The sequence below is a fragment of the Ammospiza nelsoni genome, chromosome 2, assembly GCF_027579445.1.
Source record: "Ammospiza nelsoni isolate bAmmNel1 chromosome 2, bAmmNel1.pri, whole genome shotgun sequence".
Taxonomy (NCBI): Eukaryota; Metazoa; Chordata; class Aves; order Passeriformes; family Passerellidae; genus Ammospiza; species Ammospiza nelsoni.
The window spans coordinates 31056056-31072040 of NC_080634.1; the positions used below are offsets into that span (position 1 = coordinate 31056056).

General features: G+C 49.6%; 2 protein-coding genes across 2 annotated transcripts; both read right to left on the reverse strand.

Moving 5' to 3' along the window:
* Nucleotides 1-1919: 1919 nt before the first annotated feature.
* Nucleotides 1920-9337, reverse strand: C1R (complement C1r). Its single transcript, XM_059466147.1, is given in 11 exon segments — nt 1920-3170; nt 3400-3474; nt 5211-5351; nt 5738-5816; nt 6386-6507; nt 6592-6739; nt 7224-7420; nt 7545-7688; nt 7864-8056; nt 8292-8526; nt 9202-9337. Coding segments are annotated over 11 exon segments (2202 nt in total). The 5' UTR covers nt 9204-9337; the 3' UTR covers nt 1920-2304.
* Nucleotides 9338-14043: 4706 nt separating this feature from the next.
* RBP5 (retinol binding protein 5) lies at nt 14044-15782 on the reverse strand. Its single transcript, XM_059466335.1, has 4 exons — nt 15525-15782; nt 15092-15270; nt 14516-14617; nt 14044-14178 (listed from the first exon to the last, which is right to left on the reverse strand). Exons 1-4 carry the CDS (start codon nt 15595-15597, stop codon nt 14125-14127), a joined length of 408 nt encoding a protein of 135 aa, XP_059322318.1. The 5' UTR covers nt 15598-15782; the 3' UTR covers nt 14044-14124.
* Between the last annotated feature and the right edge of the window lie 203 nt (nt 15783-15985).

Consider the following 15985-nt stretch of genomic DNA (forward strand, 5'->3'; position numbering starts at 1 on the left):
ACTGCTAGCTTTCATCAAGCTGGAACTTGTAGTACCTCACTCTCTACCAGAGTCTTTATAAAATTCTTCTGAGATAGTTTCATCTCACTCATCAACCATTACCAGCAATGAGGATTCAGACTTCTGAATTAGGCTGCAGAGAACAAACATTCAAAAGAATTTCATTCACCTGTTCTCAGGCTTTTTAAAATTTTTTTTTTAATTTAGAAAATAAATAAAACTTGATTTTCTCCCAAAACACTGCATTCTCTTGATTTAGGGAACAAATATTTCCTGACATGTGTTAGAGGTATTTTCTGCTCTGAAAAGTCCTATATCATTCACAGACTCCTTCCACTGAGCTGATCAGGGACCTGGTACAGATGGCACATACTGAAAGACTGTGGTTTGTTCAGCTTGAGGAGGAGAAAGCTAAGAGGGATATCTAACTGCTGTATTTAGACACTTTAATTTCCAGCTGGGCTTTTTCCTAGCATGCGGGTCAGCACTGGAAATGTGCCGCAACAAACTGTGCCCAGATCTCAAAAACTTTCCCTGAAGCTCTGTCAGCAGTGGAGTGAACAGAGATATCTTCTTCCTGCCTAAGTTTTTATAGGAATTTAAGAAATGGTGAGGAGGATGTGTACAGCTCTTGGGAGATTTCATATGGAATCCTGCACCCAGCTGAAGTGTCCTGGATTGCCAGGCAAATTCTATTTTATTTGCCATCTGTGTGGCAGTGGTCTTCTCTTAAGTGGGCAGTTTTCCTCATCTCTTCCACATCCAATCCTCTCTCAGGGGGGGACATCTGCTGATAAAGGCTATTGAATGTCACTGCATGACTGATAAGAACTATAACATCCCATTGTGAGATGCTCTGCATGGAGGGAGGAGCCAAGCATTCCTACCCAGATATAATCTGGAGATTCTGGAACACCAGCACGGCTTCTCCACTGGATTTCCCAGAGCAACAGCTGCCTCTTCCACTGGATCTTCAGAGGAAGACTACACCGTTTCTACAGGATCCCTGCTCCAACAGAACCACACCTGACACTCCAGGAGAGCTGCAGCCACAATCCCAATTGGACTGCTACCAACATCCTGACCCACAGGGCGTCAGGTTGTGCTCTGACTCTGTCAGTGTTGTTTTAGTTTATTGCATTGTTTATTTTATTCTTTCATTTTCTTCCCTAGTAAAGAACTGTTATTCCTGCTCCCGTATTTTTTGCCTGAGAGCTTTTAAATTTAAAATTTTATAGCAACTCGGAGGGAAGGGGTTTACATTTTCCATTTTAGGGGAGCTCCTGCCTTCCTTAGTAGACACCTGTCTCTTGAAACCAAGACATGAAGCACCTTCAGTTTTGTGTAACAAGCAAAACATTATTGGATTGTTGGACTAGTAACCAAGTATCTTATATCTTGTTTCTCTCAGTGAGTCATAAGAACACAGTAGGGCATTTTGCAGTAGAAAAAGTAGTTAAGAAGACAACTCCAGAGAATACCCACAACACAAGAGCGGTTGGCTTTACTCTGAGTGAGCATCATTTTAGAGCTGCTGTCCTGCAGCTAAAGCTTTATTTCATATAGTATAAAAAAAAAAAATCCATCCTCAACTTCTGATCAGTAAAGTTTCCTGAGCTCCCTTCTCCATGAGATTGGTTGTTGCCTTCCCTGGTTTTGGAATGTGGCATCACACAGGCAAGTTATTTTTGCCTCCCTTGAAGCCACCTGGGATTTCAGGCCGTGTAATCCAATGATTGTTTTGGGACAGATAAGCAGCTGCCATATGCCATTGCAGAACTGGAAACACTTTAGTGGTAGGTAAAGCAATCCCTATACAAAGTCCAAAAGTCCAGGTCAATCTTACACAAAAGTTGCTACCAGTGCTGAAAAGTATTCAGTTGTTAAAAACATAGACAAAAAAAACGTTAAACACCTGGTTTATTCAGCAAGTATTTTAATATTCAGACTCATACTGATGCCAATGGGCTTACGCACACTGTACTCAGCAGAAACTACCCCATCCTTCAAGGAAGTCTTCTCCCCTGCAACCTTCCCACAAAAGAGAGTACAAAAGTAGACTGCAGTTGTCTCATGATATCATCAGCATTTCAAACCTTAACATGTTTGCTGCCATGAGATTTCCTGAGACAATTAAGGCTTCATCCGGTTATATGATTTGTATGAGACAGAACACCCACAAAGGCGTCTCCCAAGCTGCCAGTGGTACAACCAAACAGGATGGCAGCTTTCAGAAGTGCTCATGATGAAGGTTACATGCTTTGCACATTCAAAAAGCCTTTGGGACATCATGAAAAGCTTTGGCTATGACTTGCTGTGTCTGGAAATTGATATGCTAGTGGTGCTCAGGTAGTAGGACAGCAATACCTAGGGCCTGTCCTCCTTTACTATCCCATTGATCCAGTCCAGATAGCTGAGGATCTTGGTGTAGAAGCCGTAGCCCGTGCCACAGCCGATTCCCCATGAAACGATGCCGGTAGCCACCCAGCGACCGCTTTCCCTGTCCAACACCGTGAGGACACTCCCGCTGTCCCCCTGGCAGGTATCCTTCTTGCCTTCCAGGAAGCCAGCACAGAACATGTTCTCAGAGAAAACCATTGGGATACCTTTCTTATTACTGTCTAGCCAACTCTGACACTTCTCTTGAGCCACTGCTGGTAGGCTCACGTACTTCAAATCGCTCGAGATGCGGTTCTTGTCCACACCAAAGCCGCTCACGTAGCCCATGTGCCCGTGCGTGTAGAACGAGGTGTTGGTGGCATCTGGGAGACAGATGGGCAGCAGTGTAGGGCCCAGGGTTACTGGGTTTTTCAGCTCCAGCAGGGCTATGTCCCCGTTGAAGTTGTGCTCATCTTTAGGGTTGAAATCCGGGTGGACAAAGATCCTGCGCACAGGGTGGTTACCCATCTTGTGGAGCTCGTCTACGTTGGTGTGGCCGAGGAAAATGTCAGCCTCCTCTGCCAGCTGCTCCAGGCTCACATTGTTCTGTACTCCTCCTTTGGGGAAGATGGTGTGGGCAGCAGTCAGGATCCAGCGATCGCCCAGGAGCGCACCACCCCCTCGTCCATTGATGCCAGTCAGAGCCTGCCAAGGAAAATTGCCTCTCTTTGCTGCTTTGCCACCCAAGATCCGCTGGAGTTCAAAAACGGGATGGACTGGCTTCCCACACACTGTGGAGAAACACAAGAACATGACACCTACCCTCTGTTGTCCTGGCTTTTCTCTCTCTTTCCTCACCATCACTGTTTGATTTCACTTTATTTTGGCTTTCTGGACAGTTTTACCTTTTCCCTGCCAGATACCGCTATTCTCACCCCCCTACCTGCATGCTGTCCCACTTTTGTACTGATTGTAAGCATGAGTCAGAAAATACCAGGTGAAGTCAGAGTTTTTACTGACCTGGCAAGCAGGATGGAATTCTCTTCTGGCCATCTTGATCCAGCCAGGTTCCCTCATGAGAACAGGTGAATCTTTCTGTAGGATGAGAGGGAAGGGAATGAGATCCAGGCCTGCAGGCATGGGGTGAGAAAATGGAATGGAATGGAATGGAATGGAATGGAATGGAATGGAATGGAATAGAATAGAATAGAATAGAATAGAATAGAATAGAATAGAATAGAATAGAATAGAATAGAATAGAATAGAATAGAATAGAATAGAATAGAATAGAATAGAATAGGAATATTTTCAAGAGGTTCCTTAGCCCTTCCATCCCAAAGCATCTTTCCTGGGAGAAGCTGCCTGTGGTAGGGTGTGAGATGTTTCTGTCTGTACATTTTGAAGCAGGACCTCAGTTCCAGGGGAGCAGTAAAGCTGCAGTAAAGCAGTAAAGCAGGCACTATAGAAGAAAACGTTGAAGGGCCATCTGCTTGAAGTCTTATCTTCACTGGGTCCACAGGTGTACAGAGCACTGTTTAACCTTATTTAGCACAAAGAAGAGAGAGAAGTAGTAAAAGCATGGGTTTTAGATTCAAACTTCTGGTATCGGTAGTTTGCAGAGTAGGACAAGGTGGTTTGTCCCAGAAATGGGAACCAGATAAGTCAGGTGCTGTACATGATAGGTATCTATTTCTGAGCCTAAGTTGCAGGTCAGCTAAACTTCACATGTCACCTCTCAACACAAACTCCACTACCTCCAACACTCTTGCTTTTCTTAGAAAGTTTGTGCTGGTGACCAAAAATAATTTTTGTACAATTTGTCTTAACGCTGAAGTAAATGTTTCTAAGAAAGTGTTTGTTGTTCTCTTTCAAAATTGATTAAATTAGAATGACTCCCCACAGGAATTTGGCTGCAGCTGATATTTGCTTGCTCCTGATTTTTCTTCTGATGAGACTGATTTCTGAATTTATATGAAGGAGTTAAACTCAGATGCAAGAATAATCAAATTCAACATTAATACCAACTTAAAGAACTCTTGAGTAGCATGTCACCTCTCTCCAGCACAACCGTGTATCTATGCTGGTAACTGTATCCAGGAACTGATTCAGATTAATTTTTTTTTCCTTGTGGAGGCTAAATGAGCAACCAAGGCAAGGAAATCATGATCTCCTTATGCTGTTCTTGGAATCAAAGGTCCTGCGTCATCAAGCAATGTCTCAGGTGTAAAAAGAAGGAATGTGAATGGTTTGGAATGATGACTTAAGTTTTCTGAGGTGCTGCATTAAAATAGCTTTTTCTGCAAGTATGTTATTTAGCTGTTAGATATCTCTGAAGCTGAACAATATTCCAAAGAGCTAAACAGCACTGCACTGGAGCAGAATGTGTGTTTATTTATTTGCCTCTGTAACAACTCAGACTGATGCAGTGAGCTTTGTGAATTTTGGTGATTCCCAGGCACCATGCCCTGAATTTCAGTGAAAGAATGCAATCCACCAGAAAAGAATGAAATCAACTAGGAAAAGAATGAAATCCAATAGAAAAAAAAAAAAATCACAACTGTAACTGAGAGAATAAGACCTTTGGCAAAAGTTAAGGGGAGCATGGAAGAGGGATGTGATGGGCTCTGGGCTCTGGGAATGAAGCGGGGTGGGAATAGGCTGAGACAAGAAGACTCCAGAGATATGCTGCAGGGTCAAGAAAAGACTGGAGAGTCTTCACAGGAGGCAAGCATGAGCCCTAAACCTGGGGAGAAGAGCCGATTCTAACTGGAAATGTGGGAGGGCTTTCCAGGCACAGGTGTCCGTGGTGTCCGTGTGGGATCAGGACTCACCGCCGCCCGTCCCGGTGACGATGTGGTAATAGGGCTCATTGCACCGGTATGCGATCACCGACTGGTACTCATTGTTTGCAGGCTCCTTCAGGTAGCTGAATGCACCATTGGTCATGTTTTTGGGGCTGCCACAGTTCACAACTACAACAAAGGGGAAAAAATAAAACATGAATCAACAGGAGACTGACTGCAAGTCTGGGCATTGGGGCCAGGATGTGAAGGACCAGTTAGGACAGTGGGCAAAGAGAGGTTGTCCCAAAAGAGATCCCAGATTAGGATCTTTTGCTTTTAGATATTGCAATATCATAGTAATTTGGGAGTGATATTTAGGTATTTTTGTAAGGGAGGAAAAACATTTGAATTTTTGCAAGCAGAAAAATGTGAATCAATGGTGGACCTTCATAGGTTCTTCAGACAGCACCTCCATGAGGCTATGGATTAAGTGAGTCAGAGAGGCTGAATTTCCCAGGTTCCTGGAGGAGGAAAGCCACAGCAGAGGATGTTATTCCCGTTCTCAGATCACTCACCTTCACAGCGGGGCATGGGTTGATGCCATGTGCCATCAGCCTGGCAGACAGCCGTGAAGGACATCAGCTTTTTGTCACCCTACATGGGAGAGAAAAACATCTGTTGGTTGTACAGATTCCTTCCCCACATCTAAATATTATTCTGTGTGCCCATCTTTTCACTGCTGTCCAATATTTGCCCCTCTGCAGTCTGTTCCAGTTGCTGTCTCCTCTTTGCCCTCTATACTGTAATTGCCACGGGCTACACATTCTTCATAGCAGGCCAAGATGCCAGCAGCCAGCAGCTATAAACCCACAATGAGTCAGAGGTGCTACCCAGCCCTGGCAATAGGATGGCAAGGGAGGCAGGTAACATCTGCTTTCATCTTCTGGTTTCATATACTTCCAAAGGGGTGTTCCTGTCTACCAACTTTTCCTGGGATCTTTGTCTTTAGTTTTCTACCAGGGCTTCATGAAAGAGTAACTGCATAAGGAAGAGAGCTGGGGAAAGAGAAAGCACTGGAAGAAAGCTGAGAGAAGCAAAGAAGAAACAGAAATGACAAGAGGTTGCCATGAGTGAAATCTCCAGAGGAAGTTCAACCAAAAGTGAAAGGCATGAACTGAAAACAAAAGAGAACACGGCTGAAGGGAGTGGAGAAGGGATCTCACCTCCATCAGGTGATACCCAGTCTTGCAGCTGACAACAACATAGTCCTGAAATTGGTACACAGGCTGCAGGTCTCTGATGATGGTGAACTGATCCCGTGGGACAGGCTGTGGGCACCGTATTTCTGTGAGACAGTGGGACAGGTTAGGCTGGGATTAGCAAACAGTGTCAGTGGGCTGTAGTAGCCTCTGGGGGAGAAATCCCTTACTCTCTGAGGTGTAGTGGATCTTCCAGCCACAGCTGAACCCTGAGTCATCAGTGAGGAAGAGTATATCCACCTCATTGCTGTTGGTTTCAATGACGCCAGGTGGTTCCCTGCCACAGAATTCACCAATCTCTCTCCCTCGGGCTTGGATCTGATGAGGAAAAGATGTATCACAGGGACAGAAACAGAAGCACACATGCCTTTCTGCCTCAGTATGCCTGTTTCAACCCAGAGCAAATTTACCAACGCCTGTGATGGTGAATAGGTCTGGTTGTCAGACCCGTCTTTGCTGATGCCTTCACTGACAGATCAGAACTACAGACTGATCCAGCACAAGCTCTGCTTCTCCCTTATCTGGGAATCAGACCTATCAGTCCCTGAGATTAAATCAAAGGGAAATTAAACTGGAAGAAGGATGGGTTCTTTTCCTTCACTCACAGGGGCCTATGACCCAGAGCCTCTGACCTCAGGACAGTGGTAATTAAATACACTGAGGGGGAGACAGTGCTGGGGCATTCGTGCTGGGGCATTCTGCTTGCACTGATCCCATATTTCTCGTCTTAATAGTGCTGTCCCCACAACTCCTGTCCGGGTCTGGCAGCAGGGTTGGGAGGAGAATTTGCTAATCTCAGTACCTTGAGCTGGTCATAAGGACAGTGGACTTGCTGGTGATCATCAATCTCAAAGGGTTCCAAGAACCTGAGGGCGATGGACAGGCCCTCCTGCAGACGGATGCTGTAGTTACACCGCAGGGACTCGGGGTAGGGCTGCGGGTACTCGGGGCTGCTCAGGTACCCAGAGGCCTCCGTGAACAACTCAGTGCTGCACTCCACTGTGAAGAGGAGGAAAGGACAGGTCACATCGTGGGGATGTGCCTTCTGCAGCCCCGCCATCTGCTTCCTAAGTCACTTCTCCCAACCCGCCTGCTCCTCTGATCTTATAAAATTTCTCTTTACCTTTGCAGGAGTGCTGGTCACTCTGAAGCTGGTAGCCAATCCGGCAAGAACAGAAGTAGCCACCCACATAGTTGTGACAGAAGTGCTGGCATTGAGGCCTTTCATTGTTCTCGGGAGCATTGTTAGGATCACATTCATCCAGATCTGAAGACACAGGAAGTCAAGGGGCAAGGGGAAGAAAGTGTTAAACCTCCCTGCTCTACAGTACTTAGAGATCCATATCCTTGGCTGAAGCATCTCTATTTGCCTGGCAAGGAGGGAAATTGGTTGGAGCCACACAGGCTTTTCCTTCTGCATGCCGAGGGTATTTCCTACTCACCCACAGCTCTATAGGATGCCAGGAAGCCCCTGTAAGGAATCACTGTGCCGTTGTCTTCATTGGAGAAATCAGAGTGAAATTGCAGGTGCATCTTTCTCCCCTTAGATACAAACTCCTTTCTTCCCGGGTGATTGCCTGTGGTCGACCCAAGCCGGCCACAAAACCTGCCCAAGTCCTTCTTGTCTGCTTTGATCTGTCAAAGTTAAGGTGAAATCAGTGCAGCCTCAAAAAATTGAGCCTGCTCCACACACTGATATTACCCAACCATGAGTTGTCAGTGTTTGCTCCTCCCATTTCTATCATTAACTCCTTCCCTTTCCTTTGTGGGAAGCATCAGATGAGGCCTGGTGGAAGAGGAGCCATTGCACGTGGTGGCCCCCGGGCTGCCATCTCCAGGCACCCCCTGGCCCAGGAGTCTGTGCACGTACCTTAACATAGTCATAGAAGCAGGACTCAGATGGCTCCAGGTCAAAGTATTTGAAGGTCAGCTTCACCACATAGCCTTTTGGGACCTGGATATCCCAGCTGCTGATGTTATCGTTGGGATATGGCTTGGGATAATTGGGGGATCTGATCTCCCCAAAAAAGGGAGAACCTCTTGGGACAGGACTGGAACCGATCACTCCAAAAAAGAGGAAGACCCATGGGAGACAAGGAACATGCCTGGAATACAACAAATAAACGATGACATTGCACAAAATTAGGTCATTCAAAATCAGGAGAGACTTCACAACTGATTTGTGCACTGTCCAGAGGAATGCAAACACAGGAAGCCTGATTGCAGGACCAGCTCTTGGCTTGGATCACTCAGGAACAAGAAGGGCAGCTGAAATGAAGACACCAGCACTAGCAAGGTTCCAGCAAGCCACTGTACTAGCCTCTACAGAGAAATTCATTAACCCAGGAAGCAGCGTGGAGGAGCATGGGTGAATTCCCTGAGTAAGGTCTGCATGTCCCCAGAAGCTGTAGGGCTGATTCTTATAGAAACAGCAGAAGGTTGGTCGCCCTTGACCCCGGACCAGTGAGTTGTTTTGGGTTATCACTAGTTTAGGATCCTTGGCGAGGATCTGAAGATCTCAAGCTCCGTTTGCTGTGGAGCAATCCTGCCAGTGTCTCCTGGGCAGCCCTCTCGCACTCATGCCTCTAAAAGTTGGCACTCACATTTTTTATCTCTCATTCTGCGCATCTCCCCCCTCGCCCTCCGTGTTCCTCCGGGACAAGCTCATTGCCCAGCGCAGCAGCTCAGCCCCGTTGTCCTGTTCTCCTCCCTGGAAAGGTCTGAGCCCCAGGACCCCCACCCTCCCCCAGGGCTGTGCCCCTGCCCGGAGCCCGACTCACATCTCCGTGCGCTCCCGCTGCCCGTGCAGCCCGGCGGAGCTCGGAGCGGCGGCCGGCGGGGAGCCGGGGCGGTACCGGGGGAGGAGGAGGAGGAGGAGGAGGGAGCTCGGGAGGTAGGAGCGGGGAATAGAAAGCAGGACTGCGAGCAGCCTGGCCCCGGACCAGGCCGGTCCCAGCGCCGGCTCTGCTGCCCTCTGCTGCCGAGCGCCCCGGGCCCGGGCCGCCAACATCGAGCCGGGGGAGCCCCGGGGGAGCCCCGACCTGGCCACGCAGAGCCGAGAGACCTCTCCTGGCCCTGGAGGCAGGAAAACGATTGCCTGAGACCCCTCCGAGAGCTTGGTCTTCAATCCACGAGCTGCTCCGAGTTTGTTCCCGCAGAAAATGTCCTCCTCGAAAGACCCTCCCAGTCCCCCCGGGCTCTTTTCTGATTTAGAAAGATGAGAAAATTTATAGTCTTCACAAGTTAATTCAAACTTTAAAAAAATCAAGCCGAAATGAAGCTGTCAAAAAAGATAAGTTTTCTCAATTCTGACCTGCTGAAGAACACTTCTGAGATTTCTGGGGGGTGGGAACTGGGATCATCCTCAAGGAAAGCAAGAAGCATCAGGCACTTGAGTTAAAAAGATATTAAGAAAAATGAAAGTCTACAGAATTAAAGGCATTCTGAGAACAAATCCCTTTTCAAGGACCCCTCTTGATGTTTCTTCTGCAAGCATTTTTAGGAGAACCAAGATAGATAGATAAGGCCCTCTATTTAATGGGGAAATGAGAAAATATAGAAACTTGAAAACCCCTTTCAGGCTTTTAACAACATAGTGCCCAAGACATGTATTTATGTCCCCAGTTTTATGAAGTTTAAAATTTCTTGGCTTTCAGGCTTTGGTGGAAGAGATAAAACACAATTTTAGTGTTTTTCCTTGGAATTATGAGTGGCTTCAGAGAGGTTAGGAAGTGTCTTGCATTGAAATCAGAGGAAGCAATTCACAGCCACAAAAACAAAGATGAAAATAGTGTTAAAAAGAATGAAGCAAGCAGCTTTGGGATATTTATGGAAGTGTACTAGAGAACCTGTTCATCAAACCTCTTTGAATTATTATCCCAAAAAGATGACATAAACACATAATTAATGCCACTGCTACAATACCATATGGCCCCACATATCAGATTTAAGATTAAAGATGGAACATTATCCCAGTACTTCCTGATGTGCTCTGCATGATGAACACACTTGGGCAGGCTCACTGCTGTGCTGTGCCATGCTGGAGCGGTTTCTTACTCAGAAACCACACCTGGAAAGCAGTGGGAAGAGTGTTCTCTGGGAAAGCACGGACAGACAGACAGCCCTGGGGATCCTTTGTGGAAGCAGATAATTTCGCTGTGTCCTTGACAAGCAATCCTCTATCCAGGGGGCACTTACTGGGAGTGCCCCGTGACACTTTCAAAGCACATCTGCCATGTCCTCAATGCCTTTTCCCGTCCCGACAGCACCATCTGGGATGACAGGAGACGAGTTCAGCCGGTGAAGCAGGGGTGGTTGGCTGGGGACACATCCAGCCCGAGCAGCTCTCCCCTAACACACATCCCAGAGCCGCCTGGCTGGGACAGCACAGCGGCACCCTCAGCGCAGCTCCAGCACTCCCACTGCTGGCCTGCCCTTCAGGGGCTCCGGGCAATCCTCTTCCTCCTGCTGGGCTGGGCCAAGAAATAGCATGGTTTTTCCTTGGAAGGACGTATGTGCCCATCTTTGCTTAGGGGCAGAATTCCTGTATGACCACGGAATATATGTAGGACCACAGAATGCCAAAACTGGCCCCTGTATGCTGCCTGTGGGCCTCAGCTGCATCACAAGTGCTCTGGACAATGAATACAGACAATATCAGAGAAAAGTAAAAAAACTGTAGATCTTCAGCATGGTCAAAAATGACAACATCCTCTTATAGAGCAAGAGCCCTGCTTTGAATACAGTGTCTTGCAGGAGGTCGTTGGAAAGAAATCTGCTTTACAGACTCAGAAACCATGAAAATATCTTCTGGCATGTGGACTAGATCCTCTTGTCCACAGTGAAGAAGGAGCTGGATACTTTATCCTCAAGCCTGAGTCAAGGAGGACAGAGAACTACCTCTGTTTGGTCTCTTACAGCTATACCACCTACCCTACAGCACAGCAGGGCTGCAGACCCAGGCTCACCTATAAACACTGAGCTGCTTCCCCAGGGCACTCTACATTCAACCCCATAGGTTTGACTACCCAAAGTACCCAAAGGCTTGGTTGGAGCCTTCTGGGGACACTGCCATTGGGCTTGGCCTTCACACAGTCAGGCCTGTGAGAGAGTGGCTCTTTCAGACAAATCATGCTGCTTCTGCAGCTCTGGCCGGTAGGGAGAGGATGATCAAGACCAAAAGAAGGTTCAGGACTCAAACAGTGGGTCTTTCCCCTGATATGAGATGGTGAGCAGCAGCAACAGCACCTTGGCAGTCTATTTCTGTGTCTTCTAAATCAAGGAGCAGAACCAAGTGTAATACCCTGAGGGGTACACAGTTCTGCAGCACCAGCCACTCACCAATATCACACCTCCTCCCACCTAAGTCCTCCCAATATCACAACTTTCCCCTGCTTTACAGTGGCATCCTCACTTCCCATAGCCTCATGTCTCAGCAATGCAGTTCTGTGGGGTAAAGTCACCATCTGACTTAGGCATCACACCTTTCATGATTGTGAAAGGAAAAACTGGATTATTAATGCAGGTAGTTACTACCTGAAGGCCTAGAATATGTTGCAGTACTATCCCCTATGATTATCATTAGTGTGGGGACCACATCAAGTGAGTAATGACTCTTATCCGTGGTTCTGGCCCAATCAGATGATTCCTGAAGAAGAGAGGCTGTCATGGATACATGATGGCTGGCAGTGAGTCAGAAGCAATCTACTTGGCCTATCACCTCACAGGCTGACGGGAAAATTACGTGGATGGCAGAAAAGTCTGGCTAATCACCTGAAGGCAATAGTGTCTGCCATCCAACCAGAATGAAGGCTCAGAAGAGGAGAGTTTGTACCAGCTTGTGGTGCAAGGCCTGGAATGAGCAGATTAGTTGTTGATCACACAGTCTGGAAGATGCCGGTCTGGACATGGTGAGGTGGGCTCAGTGCTGGGCATCAGGAGCAGCTCTGAGGGTGTTCTTGTGGCATGGAAGAGTGCAAAGAGGGCAGCAGTGGAACCAGCTCCAGCTGCTCTGCCTTCTGCAGCTTCATGATACAACAAAGGTCATGTAGAGGTTCCCTGTGGTAGAAGGAGTGATGGGCTGAGGAGGTCTGCACACAGCAGATGTGCTGGATGGCCTCCTCTGACTGCTCACTGGCTTTGATTGTGGCACCCAAATTGTGGATTGTGGATACTGACAGGGTGCTCCTGTCTCATATGTTTCTAGATACAACCATAAAGAGTCAGAGGTTGACACTGTAGGCACAGCTGCAGCTCCCCAAGCCTTTGCCTATCACATGTTCTGAAGTAATGCTTTTCTCATGGCTCTCATCTTCGCAGTTTCCTGAAAAGAAGTTCTCCAGAAAACACTATTTTTAAATGATTGCCGGCAGAAAAAATAAAGGGCTTATATTTTAAAAATCTGCCAATCTCTTGGCTCTTTGTGGTGTCAGCAGTTGTACATTTTTGTGTACCCTGTCTTTCAACCTTCTGTTGGGGGGTAACAGAAGGTTATTTTTCAGGAATAACTGCCTGTGGACTTGTGCCCAACGCGTAAAGTGTCATAATTAAAGAACAGCTCTCTTTGTGGCATGGGTCTGGATTTTCAGGGGACCTCACCTCCTCTGGTTGTGCCCCTTGGTCTCCAGATGCAGAAAGCTGTGAACCAGCGGATGGTTGTGAGGAGACCCCACCAAGAATGCCAGAAGGAATGCTGGGGCTAGAGAGGTGGCTGTGGTTTCTGACCCCACAAAGAGATCCTGACCCTTCCTCACCCATGGGACCTCCTCAGGAAGGTGGTGAACATGGGGCTGAGTACTCCAGCCCTCCCCTTCACACCACCAGGTGAGAATCCTAGACTCTGAAGGACAAGTTCTGATCCTACCCATCCTGCTCGAGGACCCCAAGAAGCTGTGGCTGCCCCATCCCTGGAAGTGCTCAAGTTCAGACTGGACAAGGCTTTAAGCCACATGATCTAAGTGAAATGTCACACAATCACAGAATCACTTAGGTTGGAAAAGACCTCCAAGAGCATCAAATCCAACCTTTGACCGATCATCAACCTTTTCAAAGAGACCATGGCAGCAAGGGTCACATCCAATCATTTTGTGAACGCCTCTGGGGATGGTGACTCCACCACCTCCTTGGGTAGTCCATTTCAATGAAGAAGAATTTCTTCTGAATTCCAGGGGAGGCCTGGAACTAAATGATCTTTAACATCCTTACAACCCAAGCCATTCCATGATTCTATGATCCTACAATCCCGGGAAGAATGCATCATCCCAGAGGACCAGAGAAGACGGCAGGTGATGCCTGCAGAAGCAGCCTAAGCTACCCCTGCCCACTCGGGCACAGATCCCCCAATCCCGGCGGGCACGGCGGGGTCCGGCCGCGGTGGGGCGGCGGGAGGAGCGCGGGAGCTGCGGGGCCGGGCCGGTGCCGGGGCAGCCCCCGCCCCGCTCCTCCCCGAGCGCTCTTATTCTGAAAGGAGCCTCCGCGCCGCCGGCGGCCCAGCGGTCCCGCCCCGGCCCGTCCCGCTGCCCGCCTCCCGCTGCCGCCGGCCCGGCCCAGCCGTGACCCCCGGCCGGCCCGGCCGCCGCTGGCCGGTGGGCGAGGCTCAAGAAAACACGCTGCTACGGGAGGGCTCGGCTCGATCTGGTCGTGTTTCTTTTTCTTTCTCGCACTGGGGAGCGCGGGTCCCGCCCGGGCATCTCTGCGGGGAGCGCTCACTTCACCTTCTGGAAAACCTGGACGCAGACCTCGTCTTCGGCAGTCATGCGCTGGGAAAGGGGAAGCAAGAGAGGAGTTGAGGTTGGATCCTCTCCTGCCTCTCCCCAGTTCTGCCAGCCCTCCCGCTGCTGGCTGGAGCCCTCCCAAAGCCCCTGCGGGTCTGGCTGCAGGGCAGGGAAGGGACATCGCCTTTGTGGAGCTGTTGAACGTTTAACTTTTAAACCCTGAAGGCGGATGTTTGTGTGCAGCGGTGGCTGCCCCCCGCAGAGCCGGGGATGAAGTCTCAGAGAAGGGGGAAGGAAACTGCAGGGCCGGCTCAGAGCCAACACTGTGTCCCCCCACTCGCTGTGACCGGGATTTTGCAAGCTGCACCGGATCCCTCCTCACCAGATGCAGCTGGTCCCCCTCCAACCAGTGCCTCCAGCCGCGGTTCCTCTTCTCTCCGAGCTGCTCGCACACCAGCTGATCCCCCTCCCAGGACACGGTTGTCTGAAGGGAAGGAGAGGGGAGACATGGTCCTGAGACAAATGGATCAGCGTGATACATGTTTCCAGCGCTGACACTGGCTGTTCGTCTCCGATACAATATCAAATGCAGTCCCTGATCTGGTGTCTCTTCAGTGGTTCCTTGGGACAGATGGTCTTTGTTGGAGGTGAATGACCCTCTGGCTTCCAAGTGCAACAACAGAGTTCTTGCCAAGTGGCCCAACATTCTATCTTTTCAGGGCTTTGCTCCAGAGGATAATATCCTCCGGATCCCAGAGAACTGGTTTCTGGCTCTCTGCTGCTCATTCTCTTGGCAGTGAGTGATTTACTCATAGAACCACTTACTCCTGGACCTGCAGGGGCATGCCAGCTCTGGGCTTGGTTCTCACCTGGGTATTGAGTCGAAAAGCTGAGCAAGTCCCTGAACTCTTTAGCATACCCCAGTCCCCTGTGAAACTGCACTGCTCGGCTTTCTCACCTGGCACTTGCGTCCATCCACGGGTCCCAAGTCTTCCTCAAACTGGACTCCCACGTCGAAATCCATAACATAGTCCCGCAGGGAGGTGATGGTGCGGATGACCATGTGATCTCCCGTGTGGATAATCTCTTTGTCCGGCTTCAGTAGGCAGACCAGCTTTCGCAGGACCACGTTGATATCTAGAGGATGAGAAAGAGGGGAGATGTGTGGACGACCCAGGTCGCTCCTCCAGCAGAGCTCCTCCACTCTTTTAGCCAAGGAGCATCAGCCATAGTACCTCTTTTCCTCTCCTACCACAGCGCAAAAGTGGTGGTAGGAGACGAAGGACCAGAAGGTTCCCAATTCCCTTCCTCTTTCCCCTTTCCGACTCCTAACTTTTTGGAGATACGGAACTAAAGGGGAGGAGGAAGCGCGATGGGGAGGGGAGCGTTACCTAAAGCGCGCAGGTAATTGTCCATGTTCTCTTGGGAGACGAAGCGGTAATAGCCGGTGAGGTTGGGAGGCATGCCGGGGCACAGGGACGCGGCGGACGGTGCGGAGGAAGGAGCACAAGCAGCCGGGCAGCAGCGGCGCCGGGACCAGGCTGGCTCTCCGGGCGGGCCGGTGGCTGTCCCGCGGCGCGGAGCGGCCCGGTCCCCGCGCCCCCCGCCGCAGTAAGAGTCCCCGCGCCGGGGGGCGCGGAAAGGCCCGGGACGGCCCCTGCTCCAGCATCTCCGCCTCGCCTGGGCAGGACGTAGGGACGGCGGGTTGCCTCCTCACCCTCCGCCCTCCTCGGGGGCTGCTCGTGTTAAACTCTGGACTTCCAACCAGCGGCAAGGAGCCCTCCCTCTCCGGACCCTCCACACACCGTGGCGCCGGTGGCTGCGAGCTTCGTCGGAGCAGCGCCCCGGCCTG

Bases quoted from the DNA above. Each gene is read 5' to 3' on its own strand.
- RBP5 (XM_059466335.1), bottom strand. From the start codon at position 15,597: ATGCCTCCCAACCTCACCGGCTATTACCGCTTCGTCTCCCAAGAGAAC. The intron at 14,618-15,091 runs GTGAGAAAGCCG...CCTTCCCTTCAG, and splicing joins TGGATGGACGCAAGTGCCAG to ACAACCGTGTCCTGGGAGGG. The intron at 14,179-14,515 runs GTGAGGAGGGAT...CCCCTTTCCCAG, and splicing joins AGGGGGACCAGCTGCATCTG to CGCATGACTGCCGAAGACGA.